The 23,069-nt window shown below is 36.9% G+C and overlaps 2 protein-coding genes across 13 annotated transcripts in view; both read left to right on the forward strand.

Moving 5' to 3' along the window:
* The window catches only part of LOC127947454 (uncharacterized), a 73,787-nt gene that overhangs the window by 11,136 nt on the left and 39,582 nt on the right, over positions 1 to 23,069 (forward strand). For 7 of the 12 annotated variants that reach the window (XM_052544578.1, XM_052544576.1, XM_052544586.1 and 4 more), the window contains 2 exons: positions 1,763 to 2,467; positions 3,793 to 4,497. The exons of 1 other annotated variant lie outside the window; for it this stretch is intronic. In XM_052544578.1, coding sequence (XP_052400538.1) covers positions 1,763 to 2,467; positions 3,793 to 4,497 — 1,410 coding nt within the window. The remainder of the gene's footprint in view (positions 1 to 1,762; positions 2,468 to 3,792; positions 4,498 to 23,069) is intronic. 4 more of the 12 variants (XM_052544577.1, XM_052544584.1, XM_052544580.1 and 1 more) reach the window with 2 other exon arrangements.
* Positions 10,270 to 21,419, forward strand: LOC127947457 (GTPase IMAP family member 9). The gene is made up of 5 exons (XM_052544593.1): positions 10,270 to 11,484; positions 13,360 to 15,908; positions 16,120 to 16,205; positions 16,719 to 17,423; positions 21,237 to 21,419. The coding sequence occupies exons 3-5, from the start codon at positions 16,184 to 16,186 to the stop codon at positions 21,278 to 21,280; spliced, it is 771 nt and encodes a 256-aa protein (XP_052400553.1). The 5' UTR covers positions 10,270 to 11,484; positions 13,360 to 15,908; positions 16,120 to 16,183; the 3' UTR covers positions 21,281 to 21,419.

Here is a 23,069-nt window from a genome sequence, read left to right on the forward strand (position 1 = left end):
ACAAAAACCCACTAATTCTGACAAACTCCAAGAAGTGATTATGAAAGAATGGGTTGCTATCAGTCAGGATTTGGCCCAGAAGTTGATTGAGAGCATGCCCAGTCGAATTGCAGAGGTCCTGAAAAAGAAGGGCTAACACTGCAAATACTGACTCTTTGCATAAATGTCATGTAATTAGATAAAAAACCTTTGAAACGCATGAAGTACTTGTAATTATATTTCAGTACATCACAGAAACAACTGAAACAAAGATCTAAAAGCAGTTTAGCAGCAAACTTTTTGAAAACTAATATTTATGTAATTCTCAAAACTTTTGGCCACGACTGTACATATTCAATAGAAAACTGTAGTAGTAACAAAGATTTTCTGTCATGTTTCTAATCACTGTCAATTATGATATAGTTTATTATGTACTGTATATACTGCTTTAAAGGAATAATTTTGTAAAAAAAAAAAAAAAAAAAAAAAAATTCCCTTTAAACCAATAAGTTTCTAGTAAAATGTGTTTTCTGATTCAAACATATACTGACAGCTACCATAATAATGCAGGAGATAAAACAGAAAGGCACTTGAAGAATAATGAAGGTCATCATAAGAAGCTTTTCCACAAGCTGAAGTATATACTAATACACAGACTGTGCAGAGAATCACTCATGCAAAAAAAACAGCATCATATTAGCTCACATGACAATTAAATAATGCTATAAACATTAAACAACAGAAGAACATAAAACCCAGATGTGCAGAACTGATAACAAAAACTATTAAAAACATGATTATTTAAACAAAATATCTTAAAATGTGAAATGTAATGAAGGGAATTCTGGGAATGTCAGTTTACAGTTTTTGACTGTCAATTATACGTTCATTTGTTCTGTTTTTGCTTCTGAATCCTGTACAACTGACAGCATTTTACTGTAAAATTACATGAGATGTCTGGTTAGATCTTTTACAGTTTTTCATTGTATACAGTAAGTATAGGGAACTTACTGTTAACTTAATTTTTTCCCCCCTTTGTAGAATTTTTGCAATATTTTACAGTTAAAATTACACTAATTTTAGGCACAGTATTTACATTAAGTTCATTAAGTTTACATCAAGGACTGCCTATGCATAGGGCCCGGGATCTTGTGCAGCGCCCCTGCTAGTGAGATCGAAATAAACTTTCTTCAGGGAGATGTACCAAACAGTTCTTAAATAACAGACTTTCAAATGTTTGTATTTATTTATTTATTTATCATAAAATTATGAAAAATACAATTAAAAAAATATCAATTATTCCACACGCGTGTTAAAACTTAGGGTATTTTCTGTGAAATTAGACTATTTTTATCAATCTGCTCCAATGTATGTAAGTTAGAGCACTGTTTTAAATTCAGGTATGCCAAAATGGACATTTAAAAAGACATTTCTTTTCTAAATATTACACCCATCTAAATATTTCAGAGACCCCCCCCCCCCCCTCCCCACTGGCCATGGTTCACTCTGTTTAACAAACTCCACCAAACAGCAGCCTCCTACACTTATGCTTAATGCTTAAAATCTACACTTACTTCATGTACATCATTCATAATAAAAACCTAAATGCTCAGCATCATATCAGGGTCCAGATCACCCTGACGGGTTTGTGATGATTACTGTACATGATTACTTACTTCATTTATTACTTAAGGATTTTGTGAAAGCTATATAGAGCAGATATTTACACATACTCAGTACAATATCATGTTGATTAAATGTCTTTGTTCCTTATTTGTTGCAGGTGATGCTCAACATCTCTCAGAGCTGAGGATTGTGTTAATGGGGTCTAGAAGAGCTGGTAAGAGTTCAGCAGGAAACAGCATACTGTGCAGAGAGGAGTTTGACTTGAAGACATCTGCTCAGTGTGTGAGGAGACATGGAGAAGTAGCAGACAGACACATCACTGTCATTGAAGCTCCAGGATGGTATAGGAATTACACTGTAGAGGAGAGTCCTGAGTTACTGAAACAGGAGATTGTGTTCAGTGTGTCTCTGTGTCCTCCAGGACCACACGCTGTACTACTGATCATACGTGTGGACATTAGATTTAAAGAGACTGAGAGAAAAGCAGTGCAGGGGTATCTGGATCTTCTCGGTGAGAGAGTCTGGAGTCACACTATAGTTTTGTTCACTCGTGGAGACTCTCTGTCAGACACATCTATAGAGCAGTACATTGAGAGTGAAGGACAGGATCTCCAGCGGCTGCTGGACAAATGTGGGAACAGATATCATGTTCTCAACAATCAGAACAGGAACGACGACACTCAGATCAAGGAGCTGCTGGAGAAGATTGAGGAGACAGTGGCACTAAACAACGGCTGCCATTTTGAAATAGACAGAAAGATTTTACAGGAGATGAGAGAAAGAAGAAGAGCAGCAGAAGAGAGAGCAAAAGAACGAATGAAGAGGATGAAAAAACAGAGAGATGACATCAGATCACAGATGAGTGAGTCTAAAAATTATTTTTATGAAACTAGATAAACAACAACAGCACAGAAATCTAAGGAAGGTCATATGGACTGTATGTACAATAACTGCCTACATATTTATATAGAAATTATTTTAATAGAAATATATATTTCCTTTCTACATATCCAATAGAAAACTGTAGTAGTAGCAAATATTTTCTGTCAGGTTTCTAATCACTGTCAATTATGATATAGTTTATTATGTACTGTATATACTGTTTTAAAGGAATAATTTTGTAAAAAAAAAAAAAAAAAATCCCTTTAAACCAGTAAGTTCAACAATGCACACTGCTAGTAAAATGTGTTTTCTGATTCAAACATATACTGACAGCCACCATAATAATAGAGGAGATAAAACAGAAAGGCACTTGAAGAATAATGAAGGTCATCATAAGAAGCTTTTCCACAAGCTGAAGTATATACTAATATACAGACTGTGCAGAGAATCACTCATGCAAAACAAAACTGCATCATATTAGCTCACATGACAATTAAATAATGCAATAAACATTAAACAACAGAAGAACATAAAACCCAGTTGTGCAGAACTGATAACAAAAACTATTAAAAACATGATTATTTAAATAAAATATCTTGAAATGTGAAATGTAATCTAGGGAATTGTGGAAATGTCAGTTTACAGTTTTTGACTGTCAATTATACGTTCATTTGTTCTGTTTTTACTTCTAAAATCGACAGCATTTTACTGCAAAATTACATGAGCTGTCTGGTTGGATCTATTACAGTTTTTCCTTGTTTGTGTATAGTAAGTGAACTTACTGTTAACTTAAGTTTTTTCCCCCTCTGTAGAATTTTTGCAATATTTTACAGTTAAAATTACACAAATTTTAGGCACAGTATTTACATTAAATTCAGGTATGCCTGAACTTGCAGAAAGGAGACCCCTGGTTTACATATTGTCTCCTTTGAAATAAATCTCAATAACTTAAAAAAAGAAAACAAAGATACAAAAACTGTTTACTGCCACCTAGTGAGATCGAAATAAACTTTCTTCGGGGATATGGACCAAACAGATCTAAATATTTCAGAGACCCCCCCCCCCCCCCACTGGCCCTGGTTCACTCTGTTTAACAAACTCCACCAAACAGCAGCCTCCTACACTTGTGCTTAATGCTTAAAATCTACACTTACTTCATGTACATCATTTATAATAAAAACCTAAACGCTCAGCATCATATCAGGGTCCAGATCACCCTGACGGGTTTGTGATAATTACTGTACATGATTACTTACTTCATTTATTACTTAAGGATTTTGTGAATATCATGATTATTTGTTGCAGGTGATGCTCAACATGTCTCAGAGCTGAGGATTGTGTTAATGGGGTCTAGAGATGCTGGTAAGAGTTCAGCAGGAAACAGCATACTGTGCAGAGAGGAGTTTGACTTGGAGACATCTGCTCAGTGTGTGAGGAGACATGGAGAAGTAGCAGACAGACACATCACTGTCATTGAAGCTCCAGGATGGTGGAGGACTTACACTGTAGAGGAGAGTCCTGAGTTACTGAAACAGGAGATTGTGTTCAGTGTGTCTCTGTGTCCTCCAGGACCACACGCTGTACTACTGATCATACCTGTGGACACTAGATTTAAAGAGACTGAGAGAAAAGCAGTGCAGGGGCATCTGGATCTTCTCGGTGAGAGAGTCTGGAGTCACACTATAGTGCTGTTCACTGGTGGAGACTCTCTGTCAGACACATCTATAGAGCAGTACATTGAGAGTGAAGGACAGGATCTCCAGCGGCTGCTGGACAAATGTGGGAACAGATATCATGTTCTCAACAATCAGAACAGGAACGAAGACACTCAGATCAAGGAGCTGCTGGAGAAGATTGAGGAGACAGTGGCACTAAACAACGCATGTCATTTTGAAATAGACAGAAAGATTTTACAGGAGATTAAAGAAAGAAGAAGAGCAGCAGAAGAGAGAGCAAAAGAACGAATGAAGAGGATGAAAAAACAGAGAGATGACATCAGACCACAGATGAGTGAGTCTAAAATTTATTTTTATGAAACTAGATAAACAACAACAGCACAGAAATCTAAGGAAGGTCATATGGACTGTATGTACAATAACTGCCTACATATTTATATAGAAATTATTTTAATACATATTTCCTTTCTACATATCCAATAGAAAACTGTAGTAGTAGCAAATATTTTCTGTCATGTTTCTAATCACTGTCAATTATGATATAGTTTATTATGTACTGTATATGCAAAACTGCATCATATTAGCTCACATGACAATTAAATAATGCAATAAACATTAAACAACAGAAGAACATAAAACCCAGATGTGCAACAATGATAACAAATCTTTTAAAAACATGATTATTTAAACAAAATATCTTAAAATGTGAAATGTAATCTAGGGAATTGTGGAAATGTCAGTTTACAGTTTTTGACTGTCAATTATACGTTCATTTGTTCTGTTTTTACTTCTAAAATCGACAGCATTTTACTGCAAAATTACATGAACTGTCTGGTTGGATCTATTACAGTTTTTCCTTGTTTGTGTATAGTAAGTGAACTTACTGTTAACTTAAGTTTTTTCCCCCTCTGTAGAATTTTTGCAATATTTAACAGTTAAAATTACACAAATTTTAGGCACAGTATTTACATTAAATTCAGGTATGCCTGAACTTGCAGAAAGGAGACCCCTGGTTTACATATTGTCTCCTTTGAAATAAATCTCAATAACTTAAAAAAAGAAAACAAAGATACAAAAACTGTTTACTGCCACCTAGTGAGATCGAAATAAACTTTCTTCGGGGATATGGACCAAACAGATCTAAATATTTCAGAGACCGCCCCCCCCCCCCCTGGCTCTGGTTCACTCTGTTTAACAAACTCCACCAAACAGCAGCCTCCTACACTTGTGCTTAATGCTTAAAATCTACACTTACTTCATGTACATCATTTATAATAAAAACCTAAACGCTCAGCATCATATCAGGGTCCAGATCACCCTGACGGGTTTGTGATAATTACTGTACATGATTACTTACTTCATTTATTACTTAAGGATTTTGTGAATATCATGATTATTTGTTGCAGGTGATGCTCAACATGTCTCAGAGCTGAGGATTATGTTAATGGGGTCTAGAGATGCTGGTAAGAGTTCAGCAGGAAACAGCATACTGTGCAGAGAGGAATTTGACTTGGAGACATCTGCTCAGTGTGTGAGGAGACATGGAGAAGTAGCAGACAGACACATCACTGTCATTGAAGCTCCAGGATGGTATAAGAATCACACTGTAGAGAAGAGCCCTGAGTTACTGAAACAGGAGATTGTGTTCAGTGTGTCTCTGTGTCCTCCAGGACCACACGCTGTACTACTGATCATACCTGTGGACACTGGATTCAAAGAGACTGAGAGAAAAGCAGTGCAGGGGCATCTGGATCTTCTCAGTGAGAGAGTCTGGAGTCACACTATAGTGCTGTTCACTCATGGAGACTCTCTGTCAGACACATCTATAGAGCAGTACATTGAGAGTGAAGGACAGGATCTCCAGCAGCTGCTGGACAAATGTGGGAACAGATATCATGTTCTCAACAATCAGAACAGGAACGAAGACACTCAGATCAAGGAGCTGCTGGAGAAGATTGAGGAGACAGTGGCACAAAACAACGGCTGCCATTTTGAAATAGACAGAAAGATTTTACAGGACATTGATGGTATAAAGAAAACAAAAGAGCGAATAGACAAATGGAGTGAGGACATCAGATCACAAACTAGTGAGTGAAATCATAAACTTGTATGAATATTTTCCACACAGTCTCAGATGTGTTTCTACCTAATGATTTTAGAGCTTTTCAGATGTAGTTTAAAATTGTTTAAAGTGTCCATCACACAGACCTCAGGTCAAGCTCTGACACTCACTCACACCTCTTACAGTTGTAATGTTTCTCAGATGGTTTCCCATCCAGAAACTGAGCAGATTCAACACTTTATAACTTTATTAGGAAACCCAGCAAGAGCTGCAGGGTCAAAATAAACAATTTGAACTTTGTAATCATATAATGTTCTGTATCTGTTCGAACAAAAGTGCTGTGAATTAAATTGCCCCGATGTATCACCAGCATAAATCATGAAAGCACAGTCTTATCTCACACAGATTCATGTTTACTGAGCCACTGCATGAGAAATACATACTTTTGTTTCTAATACATACATGCATATCCTCATCCCTCCCTCAACTCCCCCTAGTGGCACTTCTTAATGAACAGGCTATATAAGTGAACACTATGGGAGGCCGTTTCAGCATAAAAACGTTCCAGCGTTATTCGTCGTAATTATATTTTTACTAGTAACAATTCAATTAAAGGGCTCTATAATTCAATTTTTACTAGTAACAATTATGATTGTAGAGCTCTATAATTGAATTATAGAGCTCTGCAATTGTATTCTTACTAGTAACAACTGAATTAAAGAGCTCTATAATTCAGTTTTTACTAGTAACAATTCCAATTAGAGAGCTCTACAATTCATTTATTACTAGTAATAATCCAATTGCAGAGCTCTACAATTCCACTAGAGAGTGCTCTAATTCAATTGTTACTAGTAAAAACTGAATTATAGAGCTCTCTAATTGTAATTGTTACTAGTAGAAATTAAATTATAGAGCTCTTTAATTGAATTGTTACTAGTAAAAATATAATTACGACGAGTAACGCTGGAACGTTTTTATGCTGAAACGGCCTCCCATAGAACACAACATCTCATAACATTCCCTGACCCATTTAGAGTTGAAATAAGGTTGACCATCTGAATGAATCACAACCACGTGAACTGATGTGACTGGATAAAAGTGTCTGTCAAATGCAATCATGTTAATGTTGTACTATTGATCTGCTCTCTGTTTTCATTATTACAGTGAGTGGAGATGATGGATCTGATTCATGGTCTCTGGGAAGTTCTGCTTATGGTTCATTCAGATCACGATCAGGAGCAGACACAGTTTTTGGATCAACGCGTTCCAAAGATTCATCTCACACAAGTTATGAGTCAGGGGCCATAAAACGATATAACAGCATCGAACTTCCTCCACCCGACAGTGAGTTTTTTTTTTTTTTTTTTTTTATGTTTGTTTGTTTTTATCATTTCAGTACATTCAGTACTTTTTTTTTATTAAAAAATAATTTTTTTCTAGGCTTGATTTTGTTTATGGGGTGCAGTCTAACATGTGTTAATGCTTTGTAAAAAAACAAAAACACATTATTTTTCACATAATTTACCTTTATTCCACACCGCTCTGTCCCTTGTCATTTGAACTGTTTTTATGAAGCCCCCCCCCCCCAGAAATACATGATTGGTCAGCCGGTCCAGTATGTTGTGATTGGCACAACTTAGCAGCATGTGCTCTGGTTGTAAATATTGGTATCCTCTATATTTTTCCAATAGTACGTTCCTGCACAACCGGAGGCTGCAGTTTGCGCTGTCATCAAAAACTAGGGTCCTAGAACTGCAGCCTCCGGTTGTGCAGGAATATCCTTCTCATATTGCTTTTCAATTTGAGCCGTGGAGGATATTACTGACGATAATCCTGCAGAACCTCTGCAAGCACGACGCTTAATGGTTTGTTTTTTGTTTGTTGTTGTTTCATACTTTTAGATATGCTGCTATTTGTAAATGCTACTGCTTCAGTTTGCTTTTAATATACTGTAATACAGCAAGGCATCGCACGCGCATCTATGTATACAGCATCTCATAACTATGTGAAAATCAGTGTATTCACTGAGCTGATGATCTAAATGAGAGAGAGAGAGAGGTGCACAGCGTGTTCAAAGCAGGGCGACATGAGGAACAGGATTGAGAACAACTGCTTTAGAACATATGATTTTGAAATTTTTTAATCCATTAGAATCATTTGAAAACAGAATTGCTATTTATATATGAAAAGATTTTTACATGAACCGCTAGTTTTCACTTCCTCTTCTCTAAAGCAGCAGAACATGGCCTTGCCCCCTTTGTTGCATGTTCCCAGGGGCAGGATTTATCTGGGTTTGTGACATAACGAATCCAGGAAGTAACTCGTTGATTGTCCTATATGAACGTTTTTGTAGGCATTAAACTACCAGAATTTTAAAAGATGATATCTCTGTTTGCATTGAACTTTCAGCGCTGCAACTTTGCTGATATTGTTCATGCTCAAACAGCAACATTACACAATAACTAATATTAAAAAAGTGAAATCATGTTAAAAAAAAGTGAAATCGCAACCACTCCTTTAAGAACTCACGTTTTCCATGAATCCCATCTGTTTTGTTGTGAAATTGTGACATTTTTTAAGGAATATATTGTGCAAGTGTTAAATGTCAGAATTTTGTTCTATAAAAATTGAAAATCTTATTCTGATTTCATTTTATTTTCCTCAGTGAGTGGAGACGAGTGGTCGGACATTTGGTCTGTGGGAAGTTCTGCTTACAGTTCATTCAGATCACGATCAGGAGCTGACAGCGATTCAGTTTTTAGCTCATTTCGCTCAAAAGTCTCATCTCACAGCTCAGGATTCGGGTCTTTGCGGTCCATCCCTGAATCAGTGGAACATTCAGAAACCAAAAGAGCACCTGGAAAGCCCAAGATCTCAAAGCTTTTCCCAAGAATATTACAGAAGCGTGATCAGCATGCAGAAGACACTAAGAAAACTTGAATGAGATCACTGAGAAATAATGAATGAGAAATTGTGCCTTTTATAATGTTGACATCATAATAGTTAATGGTATCTATTACTAAGGTATATGAAACAGTTTTAACCTTAAGTGATGTCTAAGTTAATTGTAGATTTGTAGGTAGGTTTTTTTTTATTCAGAAATGTTTATTTTTTAACTTTATAAATGTTTTCATTTTAATCATAGATTTATGTACATATACACAGATGCATAGAATCACTGGCTCGCGCAGAGAAAGGCGTCTCAAAACACTAGAACATCGAATTTGCTTATTTTTGCTCTTGTGCCGACAAATACATACAAAATATGTCAAAATATCCACCTTGGAAATTATGCTCGAAAAAACTCAGTTATTTCTTAAGTGAAAGTAAACAGTTGAGGAAAAAAATGGGATGTGTATTATATTGGATGCGTTCATGGTCTCTTAAAGTGACCGCGCCTAATTTAGCTACTGGCTGCTGTAATGTTAATCCAAGAAAATGAAAATGAAAATCACTCACTGCTCTTGACTGAATTTCTTGGTAGTTTTTACAGTCAAACCAAAAATTATTCAGAAACCAGATATAATTTTTAATATATATATATATATAGCAAAACTGTAATAATGTGAGAAATTTTGAAGGTGTCTGAATAAATGTAGGTTTGATTGTATATTTCATTTTTACATTGAAGACTATCCAGTGCTATTATTTGGTTTCTGTACCTTGACACCTACAAACTTGAAAAAAAAACTTAAACATTGGTGTGAAACAGGAGTAATGTTGTTTGCACCTTGTGCAATGTGGAATTAGTTTACAGCTTTTTCAAGCACTTTGTGATGCATCTTGGAAACAGGAGATGAGCCCCTTTTCTAATGCACCACCTAGCTTGATAAACCCCTTCTCAAAGACTTACTGTTTGTCAGTTTTATTTGGGTAACATATTCTGAATGCCTTCGGCAGAATTCGAATGAGCCATTTTAATCTAGATTAATTTCAAGATCACAGTGAGATTAATCTAGATTAAAAAAATTAATCTATGCCCACCTCTAATATATATATATATATATATATATATATATATATATATATATATACTAGAATTGTTCCATTATGCTGCACAAAATCAAAGTACACTGTAAAAAAAGTCCGTAAAAATACAGTACAGTATACCGTAATAATTTAAAGGAATTGTCCGTATTTTCTTTTTACAGTCATTTCTCCGTTATTTTTTAATTACGCTTTGCATTGTGGGTACAATAAGCTCAGTCTACAATCGGCGCGAAACCATAGACAGTAAGCGCGAAACCAGTGCTTTCGCAAGTGCCATTATTTACGGAGATACTCTCTGTCAAAATCTCATTTTAAAATCGGATTTAGGATTTTGAGAATGGTTCCTACACTTCCTTTGTAAATTATTTTTTGTTAAATATAACAAACTGTATCGTTAACTTTGTTGCTGCCTGGCTTGTTTGGCAAATGAATGTCGGAGCTGTTGCATTCAACATTTTCAGCATACCGTCACATCTTAACGTTAAATTACTCGACGTGGAGGTACGTGTTGCAGTGGTTGCAGTGCACTCTTTTAGTTTTGTAAATTAAGGGTTATTACCTTTTTATTGTTGTTGATGCGGTGTAACGTGTTTATTAATGAGCGTGTCGTAAAGCATCAGGAATATTATTGTTTCTGAGGTGATATTGAGCAGCTGTGATAACGTTAAATCTGAATTGCGGTACAACTGTGTTTAGAGCGCTTTATGCCTTCAACAGGAGCAGGCAGAGTAATTGTAAAGAAAAGAAGACACCATTAACGTTACGACTTTTTATTTAAAAGAGATTATATGAGCAGAAGATCTGACATCACGGAGTTCTTCAAGGATAACACACCTTTTCTGCCAAACGAGGTAGGTTTAGACATTTCATCGGCTTGTTTATGTTAAACACACACAAACACACACACACACACACACACACACAATAAGTTAATTCTGTAACTTTACTGGCATCCTGTCTGTGAACGCACACATGTCATGCACGCACAGAGAATGGTGCTTCATACAAGTTCTCTCACTCTTACACAGACAAAAGCACGCACAAAATGAACATTTTTTGGCGAGTGAGAGTCTCAAATAAGTTAATAAGTCTTGACTGATGTAAAGAGTAGGGATGTGTCAAATGTCCGTCGATGTGAGTCATGTTTAAAAGGGACAGTAGTTCATGACATTGATGGTGTTTATGTTTCTTTTCGTTTTCTTTTCTAATGGCAGGTCATAATTGCTGCTGTACTTTGCATCCCAAGCCCCCCCTGCATTCTTATCACGGGTTTGTATTATGTTTTATTTATTAAGTTTTTATTAATGAAAGCATATGTGTAGCAAAATTCAGTTAGAAATGTAATATGCAAAATGGCAATGCAATATGTAAAACAGCAATGTGTTTCTGTATTTTAATGTACATTTTTCCCTACATGTCCAATATTTAGAGCAAATTGAAAATGAAAAAAACTATTTTATCGTTTACATTTGCTATTTCCTACAATTATTTTAATATGCAAAATAAAAACATATTTGAATGCTTTATAAGTTGCAAAATTTAGATGAACATATATTACACAAATTGATTAGATTTGTTTAATATGTCCAAGCAAAAACTGTAGTAAAATTATCATTTAAATGCTGTTTTTCCTAAACAAATTTTGACTTAATAGTGGTAGGACACTTGGGATTGCATTGATAATTGTAGCAAAATACAGTGAGAATTTCAGAATGCATTCTGAGCCAAAGGTGCCGCAAAATGGTGGTTTCAATTTCTATTATTCTTAGTGCATTGAAGAAGTGGATTGACACTTACAAGATGTTTCAGTTGCATTTTCACTTAATACCTCGCGATGAATATAAAGTCAGTGTGGATTTGAAATGGATTTGGAAATGCATCACGCCCTTGACCTGTCAATCGTTAGGCTACATCAAGGTGGGGGTCAGCAACAGGACACACAATATGTTAATATTCACTCAACCAAACGCTCTCCACACTGACTTAAACTAAATTCATCGCTGGGTATTAAATGAAAATGGTATTGAAACGTCTTATATGTAAGAGTCAATGCATTTAAGAAAAATAAAGATTTAAATCACCATTTTGCTGCACATTTGGCTCAGAATGCATTGTGAAATTCTCACTGCATTTTTGCTACAATTTCATGAGGTATTATGATGAAAATGCAATCCCAAGTGTCCTACCCCCAAGTCTAAATGCATTTAGGAAAAACGGCAATTAATAATAATTTAGCTAGATTTTTTTGCTTGGACATGTTAAACAAATCTAATAAATTTGGGTAATAAATTTTCACTGTCATTTTGCAACTTATAAAGTGTTAATGTTTTTAATTTGCATATTAAAACTAGTGTAGAAAATGGCAAATGTAAATTATATAACTGAGTTTTTATTTTGCACTAAATTTGACACATATATGGTAAAATGTTAATTAAAATACAAAACTATATCGGCATTTTTTGTATTGCATTGCCATTTTGCACATTTCAAATTGAATTTTGCTATCCATATGGTTCCATATTTATTTACCATTAGGGATGTTCAACACTGACAAGAAATTAGTCATGGAGTCGTTTAGTCAGTTAACAGAAAGATTTAATCAATGTTTGGAGTTGCTTTCTGAATTTACAATGTGTTGTTTATAATTTCTTTGTTTATTGTTATTGGTGATTCCAGATTGCTGTCATACAAGTTACCATTTCCTCCCCCATTGTGGCCGGCCGAGCTACACATTCTCTTTGTTTTATTTTAAACATAAAAAATTCTGGTAAATCTACGGAAATATCTGTTACAGGGTTTACGGAATTGTCCGTACAATAACGCAAAAATTTATGGAAAATACGGAATTTTCCATTTTAGGTTTGTAAATTTTCCAATGGTACAGAAAAACGTAGGTAAATCTACGGAAATATCCGTTTCAAGGTTTACGGAAGTGCCCGTACAATAACGGAAAAAGTGCTGGTAATTAATTACCAGCACTTTTTCAGTTTTTTAACAGAACTTTTTTTAACAGTGTAGCATTGATCAGTTCAGGGTCAGATGTCAGCCTGCATGTCACAAAGCCTTAAATTAACCACTAGTAAGAATAGAAAAACATAAAGATCTTATATGAATATTGTTGGTCCTACTGTTGTGTTTTGACAGGGCAATCATTCAGCTCTGAACATCCTGAACAAAAGCAGATGACATAATTAAATAGTGGGGTTAAATAGATGAGTAGAAATGGAGGAAAAGTGGAGAAACTGAGATAAATGGTTCCGTATGAATTCGCACGCTTGTAAAGCTCAGGAAATGTGGATTTCGAATGCCGTTGCCTAGCGTCCATCTGGGAAATCTCTGCTCTCTCCCCAACAAAATGGACGAACTTCTTCTGCTCTCCTGGACAAATAAGGATTTCTCACACTCTGCTGCTCTGTGTTTCACGGAAATCTGGCTGGATAACGCCATTCTGGACAGCGCACTCCATCTGTCTGGCTTCCAGCTGTTTAAAGCAGATCACGACAGGACATGCTTTTACATCAGTGAAAGGTGGTGTACAGATGTAACTGTGTTAAAGAAGATGTGCTCTCTGATCACTGCCTGGTTCATCTTATACCAACCTACAAGCAAAAACTAAATTCTGCTAAACCTGTTGAAAAGACTAAAGATATGGACCAATGAAACAGAGTGGGCTTTAAAAGCTTGTTTTGACCACTGATTTGAGTGTATTTGAAGTTGCTTCCACCGATCTTGACAAACTCACAGAGATTGTAACATCCTATAGTTTCTGTTAGGATATATACATTCCTACCAGGACCTCTTTAACATTCAACAATGATTAGCCATGGTTTACAGCAAAACTCAGACATCTTCGTCAGGCCAAAGAGGATGCCTATGGGGACAGAGTCTTGAATAAAGAGGCCAGGAACACACTGAATAAAGAGATAAGAGCAGCTAAAAGAACCTACGCTAAAAGGTTGGAAGATCAGTTCACTTCCAATGAATCAACTTCGGTATGGAAAGGTCTGAAATATATCACAAACTACAAGACACCATCCCTCTGCACTGAGGCGAATCAACAACTTGCTGACGACCTGAATGAGTTTTAATGTAGATTTGAAACCCCCCACACCCGTTCTGACCATCTCTCTACACAACAATTAACGCCTCCTAAACTCCCCTTTCCTGCGCTTCAAATCAGTGAGGATGATGTGTGCCAGGCCTTCAGGAAGAACAAAAGAAGAAAAGCACCAGACCCAGATTGTGTTACACCAGCTGGCCCCCATGTTTTCACCGATCTTCAACAGATCTCTGGAGATGTGTGTGGTCTCTCCTTGCTTTCGGTTCCTATATTAACATACATTATATATTGTAGTTGTATAATTTACATCTGGTATTAACATAAAATCAGATCACAGTCCTAAATAAGGTGGAAACAATCCTAAAACTGTGAGTGGGGTATATGTTACGTTACGCTGCTGGAAGGAACACGGAGCCGAGGATAAACGAAATAAGGCTTTATTAAATCCAACACAGGGGACCACATAGGAAGACACACGTAAGTGGTTTGTAGACCCGACAAAACTGAACTGAAAGGACAAGGCTTAAATACATGGGATAATTGGGGAAACACAGGTGGATGGAATGACTAAATTAACAGGGACATGGAACACCTGGGGAATAAAATATACACACCTGGGAACTAATCAAACCAGACACGGGAGACAGAAACTGGGTCACAAGGGCAAAAACACACTAAATGAGTCCAGGGGTGTGACAGTATGGTTGCACAAGCCATTCATAGGTTTTTACTTACATTGGAGCATAAAGTCCACACTAGAGGCTTAGTAACTACTCTGTAACCCACTCTGTACAAAGTTTGGTTGCACCAATAGTTTTTAAGCCAGCGTGTATCTAGTAATTCATAACCTCTCAGTAAGTAACACGTAGTCAGACATTTAACTTAATTTAATCCAATAGCAGCCTTCAGAATCTGTATGTGAGCATACTGTTGAAACATGACTGTGCTTAATCACGAATAACACAATATGTATAATATATATGTAAATATTATATATTAAAAAACAAAAAAGAAAGAAGGAAATATACAAAAACATGGAGCGATGCACACAGATATTTAGATCTGATTAGAGATCATGCTGTTTAGATCAGTTTCATGTTGAATATCTGCTTACATGTATTCACATAATGCTTTCTCTCTTAAAATCTAAGTCAATAGTCAACATTATAATTTATGTCTAAACAATTCTAGTCTGTAAAACATGAGCTTATTGATTTTTATTCAGAATTCAGGTGTTACATCTGGTCATAGGTTTCTGTAAATATTTAGTTTATACATAAAGTTATGTTTCAACCAAGTTTATTCATGCAATGGAAAAATATTGAGTAGTGCATAAGTTTTAACTTGGTGCCCTGTTACGTCGCAGCTAGGCTAAGTTGTTACAGAAAGCAACCGGCCCTGGGACCACATCACATGTGTATCCAGATTGCAAAATCATCTATTCTGATGTGCAGTGTACAAATAATACCATGGCTGGATAGGACTGCCTACTAGAAAGCAGCAGCTTGGAGAATCTGCAATCTGCAGCAAATTAAAAGATGTATGTAACAGGATTAAGAACTTAAAAAAGAAGAATCTGATGGTCCTGGCTGAGAGTCGGTGGCAGTGAGAATGAAAAACTTCACCCATTGAGGTTTGTTTCTTTAATAAGTTTAACAATTTGTCAATGCTGAAGAATTATGTAAGAAAATAATTTTAAATTGAAATGTATCAGAAACAAAAAATTTTTAAAGATGCATTTAGGGTTAGTTTCTTACAAAGTGTGAAAAAAGTTATTTTCAGGAAGTGGCTTTATTGCACTTAGACCTTTGCATGTTTTCTTTTTTTTTTTGGTTGTTTATCAGGAAGTGAAAATAAATTGCAAGAACTACTAGATGGAATTATTTACTCTGGAGCTGAGACAACAATATGTTAAGTAAAGTGGACTTCGGTAAGCTTTTATCTCCTTATAGAAGACTTATATGAAAGTAAAAAGGTTACCAACATTTTTTCTGTTTCTATGAGATTTCACTTTCTCAAATTGGTTTATACAGATAAGACATTTTGGTCTGTTTATTGTATGCTGTGGACTTTTTTGTGCAATGACCAGTTGTGCATGTCAAAAACAATACATACATACACACATTAATATATGTGTTAATATATTAATATATAACAACACATTGTTCTGCAGCGACTAGAAATAGTCTTGCTTATTCTGTGTGCTCTATCATCATGTGCAGATTAGTGATATTAAGTAAGTCTTCTTTCCTCAGGCTGTAAATAGCTTTTAACTGTTGTTTAACTCTTATTTGCGTGCATTAGGGATACACTTGTGTTAACATTAATGAGTGGTTTGAAACTGCACCCAAACAAATTTCAGTTAACCTTTAATTAGCTGATGGAGTTTACTCGAGAAGATGTCACCAACAAACCAAAGTGTTTTTTTTCTTTTTTGTTGCAGGTGATGCTCAACATGTCTCAGAGCTAAGGATTGTGTTAATGGGGTCTAGAGCTGCTGGTAAGAGTTCAGCAGGAAACAGCATCCTGGGCAGAGAGGAGTTTGACATGGAGACATCTGCTCAGTGTGTGAGGAGACATGGAGAAGTAGCAGACAGACACATCACTGTCATTGAAGCTCCAGGATGGTGGAGGAATCACACTGTAGAGAAGAGCCCTGAGTTACTGAAACAGGAGATTGTGTTCAGTGTGTCTCTGTGTCCTCCAGGACCACACGCTGTACTACTGATCATACGTGTGGACACTGGATTTAAAGAGACTGAGAGAAAAGCAGTGCAGGGGCATCTGGATCTTCTCAGTGAGAGAGTCTGGAGTCACACTATAGTGTTGTTCACTCATGGAGACTCTCTGTCAGACACATCTATAGAGCAGTACATTGAGAGTGAAGGACAGGATCTCCAGCTGCTGCTGGACAAATGTGGGAACAGATATCATGTTCTCAACAATCAGAACAGGAACGAAGACACTCAGATCAAGGAGCTGCTGGAGAAGATTGAGGAGACAGTGGCACAAAACAACGGCTGCCGTTTTGAAATAGACAGAAAGATTTTACAGGAGATGAAAGAAAGAAGAACAGTAGCAGATGAGAGAGCAAAAGAACGAATGCAGAGGACAAAAAAACAGAGAGACAACATCAAATCACAGATGAGTGAGTTCATTTACTAAGTGCTTTAAGAGGAAGCTTGGCTGGTTCTTGAGCAGTTCTTGAGTTCTTGAGATTTGATGGTCTCAGAAGCAGTGGTTCAATCTAACGAAGTAATAATACTTTGTTACAGTACTTAAGTATTTTTGGAAGTATCTGTTCTTAAATTCTTAAATTTCAGCCAACTTTTACTTTACTACATTTCCTAACTAAAATGATATACATTATATCTAATGCGATAATATGGTAAGTGTTGTGATGAGTGATCTGACATTATCAAGTATATTGGAAAATCACATACACAGAGTGCATGCATGTGATTTATTAGTCTATTAAAACGCAAAGGGAAGGCATTCAAAAATTGTAGATGGCAAAAATCCTTCTGTATGCTTTTTATATTTATATAATTTAATATAGTTAATCTAAGAGTACCATTTTTCTGCAGATATCAGCATGATAACAAATGTAATAATCATTTTATACAAGTTCATTAAAGTTAGCAATGAGTGATTTACATTTCAGACATAATATTGCTTGTTATTGCTCACGAGGCACGGAGGAGAATGAGCTCGTGGGGATCACAGGTGGATCTCGCTGAGGAGTGTAGAGAGGGACTTTTCCTTTCACACTCTCTGACGGCAAATGAGAGTGAACTTTGGGAGGAGGATGTGTTGTCATTAACCCATTCTGACACTGAAGATAGTGCTCTGCTGGGTTCTACCCAGAAAGAGCAGGAGATGTCTGAGAGTGGCGAAGAAGCTGAGGCTGAGCCTTCTCAATCCTTCTGCCCTGCGTATGAGGAGCTGTTAGAGGTTATGGATCGCGCCACGGCAAAATTAGACTTGCCATGGAAGTGTGCTAGAAAGGTAACGTCACGAGGTCCTCTCATGGGCTTCATTCAACCAGTGTGTATTTGTTATACACCTCAAGCATCGCCCCTCAACATGGGGGGCTGTATGGGCAATTCTCGCGGTAGTTTAGCAGCGATCCCCTTTTCAAAAAGGGTCGCCTATGAGCATGCTGCTTGGAGCTCGGGGTCCTCCTCTCATGGGAAGACTGAATTCTCATTTTTTTTCAGAGCGCTCCAGTACTACATACTGTTTTGAGACGCACTGTGAGAGCAGACATCCTGCTGAGGCTCGGGGAATGGCGCCTTCGCACCAAGGTGTTGAAGCAGAGTTGGAGAGGTTGGCCAGACTTGGGTGGATCGGTTTTGCGGCTCGAGAGAGCATCGCCCTATCCCCTCTGGCTTCCTCTGACTCATCCAGCTCCATTGGGGCTGGACGCCATGGTACAGGCGTGGCCGAGGCTTCATCTGTATGTTCCGTCCTCCAATTGCTCTGCTCCCGGGCCATTCCATCTACGAGCTGCTGTATCAGAGTGCCACGAGAGCCCCTCCTTTGTGACAGGCAAGACTTGGTAATAGACAGTGCTAGGTTCTTAGCCGTATCCCTTTAAAGGAATCTTTCGTGATTCCAAGCCTTCAGCTCTACCCGGGCCGAGGCCCTACAGGTAAGTTGGGTATGTAGCTTAGGCCTTTGGCCATAAGGGATAATGTCATGGACATCCATCGAACCGTCCCAGGGGCGACTCCCGGTGAAATGGTAGAGTTGGTACTTAGTGTTTGCCATGATTCTGGCCTGCACTCCCCTCAGCATGGCGGCGTGGGTATACTGTTCCCCATAGTGTCCCCTCAGAGGACGCAGTTCGAAGTTCCCTTGACAGGGAATGTCTCAGGTTACGAATGTAACCATGTTTCCCTGAGAGGGAACGAGACACTGCGTCCTCTAGCTCCATGCCATGCTTCGGACGCAAGCTTCACAAAGAAGATAAGTAATTAATTAATAATTTCTTGTTCCTTTTCTATATCACAATGATATTGTAATGGATTTTTTTAAGTAATTTACAGGCTTTTCAAGTAATCCATCGTGTGGTGCTGTTTGTATGAATTGTTTTGAGAAATGCACATACTTTTTTGCAAATATTAAGGATGATTTGAGAAATTCACCAAAGCGACTGAGAAAAACTGTAACACAGTCAAATACTTTGTTCCTGAATGAATCATTCATTAGGATGAATAAGTTGAATCCCAATGACTCACTCATTAACAGTCACTTGCTGCCACCTACTGGCGGTTTTAATTTCACATTTAGACAAAATAATTTAAAATCATTTCAAATAACAATATTCAACGTTTATGTTAAAAACAAAACATTATTTGTCCATCTGTAACTGTAGGTAAATGCATTCATGTCCCCTCTGAGATATATTAAACCATGTAAATACATCTAAATGCTATTTCAAAAGCAGATTCCAGAAATGTTTTCTTATGTTGGAATGAAAGACAGTAAGACACTAAGTACCAGAAAAAATGCTTCTTATTCTTACCCAAAAATACATAATGGAAGAAAGAGTTAAAACTGAACACAGTCTTGCTACTCAGGCTGTGCATGAAAATTTTTTATGTATATATTTATTTGCTTCTTTTCCATTCTGCATTTATTTGTACTTTTACTTTCAATACTTAAGTACGATTAAGATTTTTCTTTAAGAATTCTTTTACTTGAGTATGGCTTCCAGGTACTTTATAAACCACTCAGTAGGTCGGGTGGGGGCTGGCTGTTAATTCCATCACAGAGGAACAAGAGACAGTGAAGGTTTTGGAGAACAGCATTTTGCCTTGTTGTTCCTTCACAACAAGGCATTGTTCATTCAGAGACTTTGGCTGGCAGGAGGTAGCATACACTTGTCGGAGTGAATCAATGCTTGGAGGTCAACACATCTTAAAATTTATTTGAAATTGTCAAAACCTTAAATTTGATTCTTGCCAGTGGATTTAGATAGTTCTGTTTGGCCTATTAAAAACTAGACATGCTACAACGTTCTGGATCATCTGCAAGCTAATTCATATGTCTTGGAAGGCCCACCAGTAGAGCACTGTAGTAGGTCAGCCTTGAAATTACAGGAGCTTGGATGAGGAGCTTTGCCACATATTCTTATAAGAAGCGTCTGATTTTCATTATGTTGTTAAGCATGAGCATATCTATGTGACCGGGCTGTTGATGAACTGTGGGCTGAGAAGCTCTGTTGGTCATCAAACACTATCCCAGGTTTCTTACTGTCCTGGTTGTTGTTAGTTTTGTGGACCCTGGTTGCACAGTGATGTTTTGGTCAAAAGATGGAGTGCAAGGACAACAAGAAGCTCACTCTTTGGAAGTTTAAGCTGTAGTTGATACTTCTGCATCCAAGTAGAGATGTCTAAAGGTAGATACAAGCTAAGACAACAGGATCATCAGGTTTAAATGAAAGATAGATATGTATCATTGGCATAGCACTGGTAGAACAATTAATATAGTTGGGGCAGTTTCCAGGTATTAGGATATATATTGGCACTGTTAAGCCATATGTTTAAGTTTAATATCCAAATAGAGTACAAGTTAATATGTTAATATGATTGATTAGTTTTATATGTCAGTATTGCATAATTGAAATACTGTATCTAAGTTTTTTTTTAACCTTTTAAAAAAAAAAGTCAGGTTTCCCAACAATTATTCAACAGCCAACATTTAAAGTAGGTGTTTGTTGAGCAAGAATTCTTTAAAACTACACTTATCATTTCATGTACATCATTTGTAATGCATACATACTGGATCAGTTTTAAACCACGTTTCTGATCACCTTGTCAGGTTTATTTGTCATTATGACTGCTATGCCTCACTTATTTAATTTCTTAAAACATTTTATTAAGTGCATTTAGAACAGAAATTTACTGTTTTTCAGTATATTAGTATTATGTGTTTTGGTCTATTTTTGTTGCAGGTGATGCTCAACATCGAGCTGAGGATTGTGTTAATGGGGTATAGAGGTGCTGGTAATAGTTCAACAGGAAACAGCATCCTGGGCAGAGAGGAGTCTGACATGGAGACATCTGCTCAGTGTGTGAGGAGAAATGGAGAAGTAGCAGACAGACACATCACTGTCATTGAAGCTCCAGGATGGTGGATGGACGAACCTATAGAGGAAATTTCAGATTTCCTGAAACAGGAGTTTTTGCTCAGTGTGTCTCTGTGTCCTCCCGGACCACACGCTGTACTACTGATAATACGTGTGGACACTAGATTTCATATTAACAGAAGAAAAGCAGTGCAGGAGCATCTGGATCTTCTCGGTGAGAGAGTCTGGAGTCACACTATAGTGCTGTTCACTCATGGAGACTCTCTGTCAGACACATCTATAGAGCAGTACATTGAGAGTGAAGGAAGAGATCTCAGGCGGTTGCTGGACAAATGTGGGAACAGATATCATGTTCTCAACAATCAGAACAGGAGCGACGACACTCAGATCAAGGAGCTGCTGGAGAAGATTGAGGAGACAGTGGCACTAAACAATGGCTGCCATTTTGAAATAGACAGAAAGATTTTACCAGAGATTAAACAAAGAAGAAGATCAGAGGAAGAGAGAGCAAAAAAAACCTAGGAAGAGTATAAAGAAAAACTGAAAGATGACAGCAGATTACATTTAAGTGAGTTGAATCTTGTAATTTAATCTCAGATGTGTTTTCCTGTCATTGTCTGATTTGTTTTAAATAATTTATGTAGTGTCCTACATCAGGACAAACACAGACTGCAGGTTGAGCACTGACACTAACACCCTTCTCAGATGGTCCCATATTCCAGGTACAGACCTGACTGATATATTTATTCCTAAAACTCACAAACCATAATGACCTTTAAACAACCTTTACAATAATTTTATGAGAAATAATCAACAACATTTTAAGTTGTCAATTTAATTCCCAAAAGCACATAAACTGTCTTTGGCAGTGGATGTGGTAGTACCATCTTAAGCCCTTGTTCATGTGGCCTTGAAATAGAATATTGTTAATCATAAAAACATTCTGTTCCATGAGATCCAAAGAGCTGCAATAGTCCTTCTATTGCCTTGTCCATTCAGAGTTGACCATATGGATTACCCCCACATGAAATGATAAAATGTACCTTGAATGACATGTAACTTGTGTTGAGTTTTTCAAATTCATATAATATTCATACATGTTTTTCTGTTAATTTTTTTTCATTATTGTAGTCAGTGAAGATGAGGGATATGATTCTTGTTCTTTGGGAAGTTCTACTTCATTCAGATCACTATCAAGAGTGGACAGCAGGTCAAATTTTGGGTCATCTCGTTCCATCATATCGGGGATGGTAAAAATATCTGACAGCATGGAAACACTACCACCAAAATGTGAGTGAATTGCTTTATTTGGCTCCTTACTTACATATACTTGGGTGTCCCATTAATTTCTTTCAAATATTAGATGGACAAGTTCCATGTAATATTTAACCTGCAAAAACTTAAGCCTTTATCCCATTTCCATTGTATAAATACATTCACTCTTGTACTCCCACACATTCAGAAAACTTCTGTGGGGTCATGAGCTTTTGGTTATACTGCTCTGTATTTATGGAATTCTCTACCAGTGGATGTTGGTAATAGTGAAAGTCTTGTGGTTTTAAATCTAGACTTAAAAATCTATTTAGGCAGGCTTTTATGTTTTTCAATCTTTAGTTGGAGATAGGCTGTGCTGCCTTTTGTTTGATGACTGGTTATTTATTGATGTACTATGTCCTAGAGTGTAGCAAAAGGTGCCTA

The sequence above is a fragment of the Carassius gibelio genome, chromosome A25, assembly GCF_023724105.1.
Source record: "Carassius gibelio isolate Cgi1373 ecotype wild population from Czech Republic chromosome A25, carGib1.2-hapl.c, whole genome shotgun sequence".
In the NCBI taxonomy this organism is placed as follows: Eukaryota; Metazoa; Chordata; class Actinopteri; order Cypriniformes; family Cyprinidae; genus Carassius; species Carassius gibelio.

What these genes read in the sequence shown, in the direction of transcription:
- LOC127947457 (XM_052544593.1), top strand. Translation starts at nt 16,184, where the DNA reads ATGTTAAGTAAAGTGGACTTCG. An exon ending in GTTAAGTAAAGTGGACTTCG is followed by an intron (nt 16,206 to 16,718) that starts GTAAGCTTTTAT and finishes TTTTTGTTGCAG; the next exon opens with GTGATGCTCAACATGTCTCA. An exon ending in CAACATCAAATCACAGATGA is followed by an intron (nt 17,424 to 21,236) that starts GTGAGTTCATTT and finishes TTTTTGTTGCAG; the next exon opens with GTGATGCTCAACATCGAGCT.